The sequence below is a fragment of the Halyomorpha halys genome, unplaced genomic scaffold (assembly GCF_000696795.3).
Source record: "Halyomorpha halys isolate HHAL.00 unplaced genomic scaffold, Hhal_1.1 Scaffold1081.1, whole genome shotgun sequence".
Lineage (NCBI taxonomy): Eukaryota > Metazoa > Arthropoda > Insecta > Hemiptera > Pentatomidae > Halyomorpha > Halyomorpha halys.
This window is the reverse complement of record NW_027105331.1, coordinates 17,009-28,119: the sequence shown is the minus strand read 5'-3', so window position 1 is coordinate 28,119 and position 11,111 is coordinate 17,009. Positions and strand designations below refer to the sequence as shown.

Genomic DNA, 11,111 nt, shown 5'->3' with positions numbered 1-11,111 from the left:
AATTAATTCTATATTATATAAAAAACCACATAAAGACTAAAACGCTAATTTATTTATAATATCCATATAATGTGTGCTTAAAGTTAATCCAGGATTAACAGATAAAATTAAAAGGAAATTTATAGAATATGAACATAATTTGAAGTTTGGATTATATAATAGTAATAATAAATTGTGTAGTTATCTGGATAATATGAAAGACAAAGTTAACTTTAAAGATAAATTAAATGTTGTTTATAAAGTAAATTGCCAGAATTGTGAAGGTTTATACATAGGTGAAACATCTAAAAAATTAAAAACAAGAATGGATCAACATAAGATCAATTGTAAAAATATAAAAAAATATTAAAACTACAGCATTGGCACAACATAGTATTAAATATAAACATCAATTTGATTTTAATTATCCATAAATTTTAGATATAGTCAAGAATAGTAGGAATAGAAAAATAATTGAATCAGTACATATTACAAAAAACATTGACAAAGCAATCAATTATAAAACTGATACAAAAACTTGAGCTTTAAGTTTTTATTCATTAAATGACATTAATATTATTATATATTAGCAAGAATGACAATGAAGGAGAAAATTATATGTTATATATAGGTCTTTTGTTATCAAGTAAATAGTTCTTAAGTATATATGATATATTAGTGTTGTTGTAAGCGCATGTTTATGGTTTTGTTGAATTTGTTTTTTAGCAGCCTGAAGATGGGGGAAATCTCCCGAAACGTTGCTGATGATATGAAATAAATTATTGTGTTTTAATAAGGAAGAATTGTGTCATTCACTAAATCCAGTTTAATTAAAATACTGTTTAACTTCTTTGCTATGAAATGCTGCGGGTCCATTGCCAAAGGGTGTCCGCTGAGAAGTATTTCCTTATTAAAAATTGAATATGTCCATACATGTATCAAAACAAGATTTTTAATTTGGATGAACGAAGTTGAGTTTCATTAGATTACTTTGTTACTTATTCAGATGTCATCACAAAATATTTACCTAGAACTTTCCAGCCTCAGCCCAAATTACCTCAAAGCGGCATATCTTATTAAATTTACCATTAAAGGTGAAGTTACCACCTCATACTCTACTAAAGATTGATACCAAATAACCTGTTCTATCCTAACCTTGCTCTTTGGTCAAATGCCTCATCCAAAGTTCCTTTAAATGTGAAACTTACTCAATGACCATTCTCATCCTTCCTTCATGATCAAACCTTTCATTATACTCGTTACAGCAATCCCATGCAATTTCTTATGATGAGCAAAAAATCATCTCTAGCTATTCTCTGAATTACAGATGGCCTGCATAATCAAACTTGACTTATTTCACCATATCAATTTATAGACATTTCCTTAGTAACTGAATCCATTTTGTTAAGCATTCTTACTTTGACATTCATGACTACAACACATATAGATCAGATCACCGATAACATTACCCATGCAGGCTCTTGTATTTCCTCCATAAATACTTCATTCTATGATTACTTCTTTCATGGACACTATTGAATTAACTTCTATAATCCTCTGAATAATATTTTTTTTAATAATAAAATTTTAATAAAAGATTCTCAACTCTATATTTCCCTACTAGTAACTCTCTTATAATTAATTACCTTAATTCCTTATTCCTATTGTTCGCATGATGTTTCATTACTGGAAGAGATTAAAATCCTAAAGACCAATGGTAGGGACGTTGAACATCCAATATTGTGATAGAATTCTATCTTCTATTGTACTTAATAGTTAATCCACCCTGCTACTAGGAACTTCATTCATTGGCCTGTTTCCTTGAAATAGGTCCCAATTCCTTGATGTACTCCTCCTTATCTACAATAAAATTCTTTTTTATTTAAATTTTTTTTTTAATATACCATTGAAGAATTCAGAAGATCAATAGGAACCATCATCACTAACAACACCTCATTAACAGAAAATATTCATTTTTTCACCCCTCTCCATTTATCAGAGATTAAATTCCTATCTTCAAAGATATTCAATTGAACTCTTCATTGTTTCATATTGGTTTAAGCTCAGCTGTAAGATACTTTAATTCAGAGTGGTTCGATTAGTTAACTATTAGTAAGAAATAATATTGGATTTGATTAGGATGGCTTAATTGTAGTATATGAACTTTGCATTGTTGTATTGAAATACTGTTTATCATGGTATGGTGTTTAAAATTATTGTTTGGTATCTAAAGCTTTAGAATAACTCCATAAATCAAATAAGTATCCGCAAAAGAGGTAATAAAATATTTAGTCATTAATTATACATTAGTCATGTTTCTTAATTTTATTTTAACATTGTAAATGTGTAAAAAATGTTTCAGGATTCAAGTGTTTCTGATGCCAAGGTTGTTATTGACTTAATTGATGCAATCAAACCTGGAACTATTAATTATGACCTTGTTAAAGAAGGAGAAACAGAAGAGGTTGGTTATTATAGCTTTTATATATATATATATGTTTTTTTATCTATTGTTAAAAGCCAGGCCAAACATGTCTACACCATGTCAATTGTTGACTATACATAGGTCATTTGTTGGCAAACACATTGGTTGGTTTACCAAGTTGAAATAATAGGAACTGTTTTTACATCACAGTGCCAGTGTCATACCCAAGTAGTTCGGTTTGAATTTGGAAGACGACGGTCCAGTCTTGGATTGCCCTCAAGATGAAAATTGAAAACTCATCAAGTTAATTCAAAAGTTTACCATCTTGTATAACCAGTTAAACAAAAAATATTTAATAATTATAATAAAGAACGAATTTGGGTTGTTAAAAACACAAGTTTGCTTGAAAAAGATAAGTTTACTCAAGTTTCTCATTTAGAAAATTTTTTATTGAAGGTATTACCTGGTAGGAATCCTCAATATTGAATTAAAATGAAGTTATTCATGTTATCATAGGCAATAATAATATCTTCCAAGTACTCAATACTTGATTATATTAATGTCTACTAAGGAATTGTTTGTGTATTTTCATTCTGACATTTTATAGTAATTGAATACATAACATGCAACACTATAGAAAACAATCCCAGTGAAAATTGATTGTAACTATTGTTTATTAGAACTTCATTTATATAATGAATGTTGTTTCTTCCTTGAACCAGTTAATTTTAACAAAATCTTTAATTTATTAAATAAATCAAATTGTATCCTTGTATAATCTCAACGCTTTTTAGTACATCAATAGACCAACATTTCGGCCATCCTCAAGCACAATGTTCAAATATAAATTCTCACCTCACATCAAAATTTAAAATTGTTTTGCAATTGCAATTTTAATGCATCTTTAAAACTTCATTAATTTTTAAAACTTTTAATTTTCAATTAATCCACACTATCATTATCATATAAACTATTTAAAAAAAAAAAATAGGATGTGTTTGACTTATAATTAATGACCCGGGCAGAATAGCCTGCAAAACAATTTTAAATTTTGATGTGAGGTGAGAATTTATATTTGAAAATTGTCCTTGAGGATGACGGAATTGGCCGAACCGTTGGACCATTGATGTAATAAAAAGTGTTGAGACTGATTTATTTAATAAATAAATTCCAGTCTCAAGAAATTGAAAAAAATATATTAAAAAAAAACTTTAATTTTATCTCAACTAAACATATTTCTGGCATTAATAATAGTACTTAAAAAGATGGAATGTTTTGTTGAATTTCTCGAAATAAGTTGTTGAGTGGTTAATGAAAAAATACTTTAAAGGATGAATAGACTTAAACTGTTGAGATAATAAAATATAAATGAATTATGGCATAATTTAATTTTCAATAATTGTAAGTTAGATTGAGTGGAGTTTAAGTTTAGGTTAAGGTTAGGACATTACACAGCACACCTATGGCTGAATGTGGCATCATTGAGCCCAAGCTGAGACATGGCCTATGTGTGGACCTACCTCAATTTTTTAATTATTGATAGATTTAAGATTATATATTTATAAAAACAGTCAATTATTATTATTTTTAAATTAGTTGAATTTTATTGATGTATTGGTATGAACTGTCTACCATCGGGGTGACGGTAGCTGCGTGGTAACACGCCTGTCTGCCAACCCAAGGCTTGCGAGGTTGAGTCCTTGGCCCTATCCAGGATTTTTTCAAGCATATAATTATACAATACTCAATCACAGCCTCCCCCCAGGCATTTGTGAGGCCCGTTGGCCAATGGGTGGCACTCAAAAAAATAGACGTGGGAGTGACGAACCCACCTTAGGAAAATTACATCATGAAACACGTGATATATTTCCTAACTACATCGCGCGAGGCCTTGGACCACGTGCCAATAATAATAATAATTGGTATGAACTTCTATTCTAATACATTTCCATCATTTTAATGCATCTGCCAGACTGATATTCGAGGAAAAAAATTCTATTTTGTTCATAAATGTAGGGCTATACAGGCTAGTAGATAAACAAACTACTGATACTATTGTCATATTCAGCATGTCTTTAGTAAAAACCTGGTGAAGTCAGGGAATTTCAGTATTCTAGATTTTGTCAAACTCATCAAAGAGTCCGTGAATTTTTTATAAAATTTATAGTTACTATAATTAAAATAAAGTTAATAAATAAAAAAATTAAGTACCCAAAGCAATCATTTTTCTTATTGTTTACTATCTGACTTGGTGCATCTTCGATTCTGCTGTCAAATCATCCAAAGTGTTCTAGACTTTTCATTTAAAGTTTTTTTCCAATTTATATCTAAAAATAAAGCGTTAAAGTATCAATGTCCAGCTTAAAACATTGTTTTAAAATTAAGTCAATGTAATTTAAACTCTCAATTAAAATATTCATAATTTGTAACAATAAATAAGATGTAGTTATATACATGCTATTAAAGTTTAGCCTTCTCCAAACGCCTACCAGAAAAATGAACTATAATAACAACTTTATGGGCATAATTTTTGTGGGAACTTCCAATATACAGGGTGTCCTATTATACTTGTTTACGTCACTTGTCTCTACAATTTTTGAAATTTTGGTTTGATTTTCGTTGCGTGGTAACAGGTTTTTGGTCTATTTTTATTTTCCTAACCTTTAGTACACCTAATTTTTCTTTTATTTCTAACAGGATTGGGTAATTTGTTTATGCCTTATGACAGAAAATCATATTTCAAGACAAATTCATATGAGGGACTTTTTTTATCAAATGTTTCCTAAAGACGTAAATAGCAAGCTTTTTTTTTTTTTTACAGTTTTAGAGAATTTTATTTAAGGTAGAGAATTCAAATGGCTCTTTTAGACACCCTTTTTTAGTAATAATTCATTAGATTTAAATTATTTGGTAATTCAATTTATGGAAATATATATCAACATCCTTTTTAATTTCATACATAATTTTATGTATGAAAATATGATGGATGTTTATATATACTTTCAGAAATTTGATTACCAAACAAATTACATGGACCCTTTTTAAAAAAAAATCTAAATATTAGATATAAATTTTACTGTTACATGATTAGATGCTAATTATAGTTGTTACTTTTATTTGGCCTTAACTCTATCTCCATTGTAGCTATATTCCTCCTTTCATCATATTTGTGCGTTGGTTTTGTAATTTATATATCTTTTGTCTACTTTTTGTTTTATTCTTTTTAAGTTTTTCATTAAATACTATTATCATATCACCATTGGTATTCTTCTACTTCGATTGAATATTGTTCATCTAGCTATCTTTCCCTTTCATCCGAGTTAGAATTCCAAGTAGAGTTATACCTAACTTGCCCTTTTATTCCGGCCTGGATTTTTTTTTTTTTTTTTCCAGTGTTTACTACATTCTTTATTTGAAAAAAAATTTTAACACTTAAATATGAAGCCCTATATGAATAGGTATTCCAATACGTTCTGTGCATGTACAAAATTGTAGATCTAAATCCACCTTATACATATTAATATTTTCCAGCTTATGTTTATAAAATAAAAATATCTGATGATATATTATTTATTTATTTTCAGGAAAAGCTTGCTAATGCTAAATATGCAATATCAATGGCTAGAAAAACTGGTGCTAGGGTTTATGCTTTACCTGAAGATATAACTGAAGTTAAACCTAAAATGGTTATGACGATGTTTGCCTGTTTAATGGCCATGGATTATGTGCCTAATATGGGTTCTAGGAAATAGAAAGACTTAAATGTTTGATTCATTATTATATTTTGTTTCAAAAGTAAATTACTAATAATGGTTGGCTTATTAATTTTGTTAATACTGATTTAAAGTTGAAATATCTGTTAGTTTGTTTTCTTTTTTTTTTTTTTTTTTTTGTGCAATAGCATTAGTTTTAGTATCGAATGTATCAAAGCTGTTTCTTATTTTAACACTTGTTAAAAGTGCACGTTTTAATTGTATCCAATTTCATTGTATTTAATGTAATACATGGTTTGGATATTTTATTTTGTCCAAACTTAACAATAAAATTATATGAAACTAGTTTTATTTTCATTTTATTTTATTGTTAGTTAACATTATTTCATTTATAGATTTTCATCATGAAAGAAATACATGAAATTTATTTTCATGTTTGGAAGTATATGCTGGAATTCTATTTTAAATTTTACTTTTACATATAATTTTAGATATATTTTCATGTTTCTATCTATGCTGTTGTTAAATTTGTTTAAAATCATAGCAAATTCAGTCCTAAAATTGAATATAATTTTCATCATTAAGTTTATTTATTTTAATTTAGCTGTGTAAACCACTCTTATCTTATGATTGATTATTTTAAGTTTTTCACTTGTTAATTAAACACTTTTTTTAGGGTAGGGGGGTCAATTCATTACTCCAGTAGTATTTGATCTTTTTTTTAACAGTGATATTTTTTAAGATTAAATTATATTCTAAATTTCATGTTTTGTGCTGTTAATATAAAGAAATAGCTTTCTAAAATTGTGTCTTGTATTAGATTAACTCTTAAATAATGGTGTTAGCAATGTTGTTTTATGTATTTTCTTCATTATTTGATTGTTTCTTTATTATGTGATGTATTTTTCTTCTTATAATTTTTTTTTCACTTGCATCAGCATTTATGCATATGCATTACATTAATTATATGAACATTTTTCTTTGTTTCAATATCCTTGTGTGAAGGTTAGTAATTTGTGAAAATTAAAGCTTAATAGTTTTAAATTATAAAATGCCTATCTTTAAACTATAAGTAGAATGTAATTTATAAGGGAAAATAAAATGAAACTTGACAGTGCCAACATTTAAGAGTGCATGTTGAAATAATGGATTTGTAATACGTAAGTTACTCTACTATTATTAAGTATTTTTACAGCTTTTATGTTATTAAATGATTGCCAATTTATATTTATTCCTCTGGATAACTTTGAAGGATGAAAAATTATTGTTTCAAAATTATTTACATAAAAAAGTTTGTTAAATCAAATATTAATTATTTCCGTTTAGCTAAAACTAATAGCTATGATACAAAAATACTTGTCTAGTCATTACGGAATCATATCAATTGTGATTAAATTGTTAATTTTTAATGATAACATGAATTTTTAATGAAATTAAATAGTTGCTTATGCCTATTTATGTCAAAACCCCTATTTATTTCTTTTGTTTTATAAACTGTTCATATTCATAATGCACTTAAGTCTGAAATCGAAGATGTATACCACCAAGTATTTTAAGTTTGCTTGAATTAAAAATTAGTATTAAATGATAATATTTCCAATGTGTTAGAATTAGATTATAGTAACTTAAATAATTAAACATTCCACTGTTTTTTTTTTTGTTTTTTGTTTAATGTAAGCTACAATTATTGTGATAACAAGTTTAAAAAATAAAATAAAATACAAGGTTTAACTTACCAAGAATTATCATGACATATTTTTGTGATTATCAAGGCAAATATATTTTTGTAGTCACTTATTTTCATTTCATTTTCTGGCACTGTAAAGAATATATTTTGAATTAGAGAACATTAATCTTAAGTTATATTTATAAGTTTTTATTTAGAATTTAAAAATGTCCATTTACCAGTCCAGTGTAATATTTTAGTTTTTAGTTACATGAAGGTGACCATTGTACTAAACTTATTTAAATTTATCAGTACAAACCCATGTTGGTGTGATAATAATTAATATGCATGTATTAATGAATAATGAAGTGAAATACTTAAAAGACATAATAATATTCTGTTCTGATTAATCATAATGGTTGTATTTAAATAAAAAAAAGAAATTGAAAGAAAGGAGAAGAGCCAACTTGGAAGTTTTTTCCTTTAATCATAAATTATTAATGAATTTTATATTGATGCCTTTGAAAGTCTTTTCTTTTCTTTTTTTTTATGTAGTACCAGGCTAGTTGTATTTTTGTATTTCTTCACTAATCATTGTACAAAATTTCTTACTTGTAAATTATTTCTTTTAACAATAATCTTATGTTTATAATTATTTAATCAATGTCCTAACTAGTTTTGGAAATATTATTTCTAGTTATCTTTGTGCAATATGAGGTAAATTTTTTATCTTTTTATTTCTCTATTTCCTGATTGTTATAATTTTTTTTATATATATATATATATACATTTATATATTTACAAAACTTTTTTAACAAATTTTTGTACATTCATAAATTATATCAATAATTCAGTAAGTTTAATTTTATTTCCTTTAAATTTTATTTCTTTTTATGTTGCTTCCAGGGTTATTGTTACTTACATACATGTAAGTGTTGCTTCATTTTGTTATTGTTTTGTAAGATCTATTCTGAAAATTAATGTTCACTTCTGAATAATTGGATTATTTTCATAATCTCAAAAAATATTCCTAATTCACTGGTTACATACAATTTCAGAATAAATTAACTACCTTCTTATAACCTTATTTCCAGTTATAGGTAATCTCTAATAGGATTATTCAATTTCATATTCAAAGTTCACATATACTCCTTATTTTAAATAGGAACACCTATTTTTTATACATTTTTCACATATTTAATGCAATTTCAATAAATACACACACCACTAACCAAAAAAAAGATAACTTGTGTGAGTTTTAAGATAGGGCATTTCTTTTATACATAAAATACAATTGGGCATTTTATCATTTACCATCTATGGCACATAAATTTATTGAATCAGTAATATTAGTTTTTTCTGGAATTAAAATTTTTTCTTAGTATAATAAAACAAAAAAAATTATTTCATTGATCCTTTACTTTTTTCTCACCAAACAGTTATTTAACTGTTTATTGTTTTCCTGCTCTTTCTAAAATATGGCTATTGAACTAGCTATATCAAAAGCAAAAAATAAAAGATCAGTTATTTAACTGTGAGTTTTTAAAAATAAATTGTTGAGGTAGGTTTAAGTACGCCACCACTATTAATAGTTTCCAAAACAAGGATTGGGAATCTGAACTACTAGTAGAGTATGTTAGCTCAAATATCTCCTTCGTAATGTTCTCATATTTTTTACTGTTAAATTGTGCGGTAGTAAAGTTATTTGGCTTAGACAGACCATCCAGAGATACAATACTATGGTGTGGGTCATACAATCCCTTAATTTTTATAATAATAATATTGTAATTATCACATTATACAAGAGTGCACTTTGAGTAAATAAAAGAAATTATTAGAAAAATAAAAATGAGACTCTAATCGATGATCTACCCACTGACACCAGGGCCCTGTTTCATAATAAAGTACAGACTAATACTATTAGTCTTTTCCCATTAACTTAACAAAATTACACTAACTTGTACTTCAGTACTTTTTAACTCCTGTAATATCAATCTACCCTATTATGAAAAAAAAAGTATTAGTGTAATTAACCCATTGTTTCTATACTTGTATTTTGAACTAATACTATTAGCTTTCATTATGAAACAGTGCCCAGGTAGGATGATGTGTTTTTCATGAAGAACATGGTAGTTCTCTGAAGCACTGGTAGATAGTTTTCTGCTTTTTGGAAGGCTAATGAAGCACCACTTCTACTAATTCATTAAAATATAGTGTGTGACTTCATTAAGAGGGTTTTGAAAGGAGGAGAAATCCAGAGAAGGCATAGTGGAATATCAATGCAATTAAAATATTTCTAGAATATACAACTAATTTGTCTTAAAATCCCTGTCTCCAAAGGAGGTGAGACTGGAGTGGTTTGACTTTTTTCATTGAATTTGTGCTAGTTGGTACCTCTGGGCTTAAAAACGCCATCCAGAGATGCTACAAATAAGACGTTAGCTATTAGTAGATCAAAAGAGTCTATTGTAATCTTTATTGATTCAAATAATACATTTATTAATATAACAATATAATAAATTATTATAGACAAGTTAAGTTAAAGTATTTATGCAATTATTATAAATTAATATGACACGAAAGTTAGGCTATAGACTAGTGGTTCATGTCTCGGCAGCTAGGTTACACTAGGTAACGGTTCTAGCGGCAGCAATGATGGTGGCCAATAAATACTAGCAAAGTATTACTATTTCACAGGTATTATTATTTTTCATGGATAATATCCAAAGGATTGGTTTATGGTATGAATTCAGTAATGGATAAAGTTTTTGAAGCTAAAGTTATGAGGTGATATCTTCCTTTTGAGAGTTGGATAAGAACTACCCGACTGTGGTATAGCAGATATCAGCTATCTCAATCATAAGTTTGAAAACAAAAAACAAGACAGGGTAAATTAAGATGGGGGATCAAGAAGTTGAGTTTTAAATTATGAAAAGCTTCAATATAACATGCGGGATTTATGTTGTTTTTTTTCTGATTTGCGTATACAAGAAGTTAAAAGTTAAAATTTCTAATACTGTCCTCAATGACCTACCCAACTCCATAATACCTTTATTCTCTCAAGACATAATTTTTATGAAAAAATACGTTGACGATCTCTTCCTTGTCCTCAATTCTGTCAAAATCTCTGAACTCCTACCACCTCGCCATCGGTTTACTGTTGAACGTGAAAATGATCATTTCTTCGCTGAAAATGATCCCTCTGTATCCATTGATTGGTATACCAAATCTACCTATTCTGGCGGACTCCTTAACTATTTTTACTGACATCCTTTTCACTAAAAATGAGTGTTGCTAAGTTCTTATCCACCTATCTCTTTCTCTTTCT

General features: G+C 27.4%; 1 protein-coding gene and 1 long non-coding RNA gene across 3 annotated transcripts in view; one reads left to right on the top strand and one right to left on the bottom strand.

Moving 5' to 3' along the window:
- LOC136796517 (uncharacterized) overlaps positions 1 to 7,932 on the bottom strand; it is a 21,618-nt gene extending 13,686 nt beyond the window's left edge. Inside the window, exons 1-3 of one of the 2 annotated variants that reach the window (XR_010844234.1) lie at positions 7,854 to 7,932; positions 4,616 to 4,731; positions 1,728 to 1,839 (exon numbers count right to left, since the gene is read on the bottom strand). This is a non-coding gene — a long non-coding RNA (uncharacterized lncRNA). Of the gene's footprint in view, positions 1 to 1,727; positions 1,840 to 4,615; positions 4,732 to 7,853 lie in introns of those variants that run through there. The other variant, XR_010844236.1, reaches the window with a different exon arrangement.
- Fim (plastin-2 Fim) overlaps positions 1 to 8,242 on the top strand; it is a gene marked incomplete at its 5' end in the record, with an annotated part of 24,627 nt that extends 16,385 nt beyond the window's left edge. The window contains 2 exon segments of the mRNA XM_067050389.1: positions 2,342 to 2,443; positions 5,989 to 8,242. Coding sequence (XP_066906490.1) covers positions 2,342 to 2,443; positions 5,989 to 6,156 — 270 coding nt within the window.
- Positions 8,243 to 11,111: the final 2,869 nt, after the last annotated feature.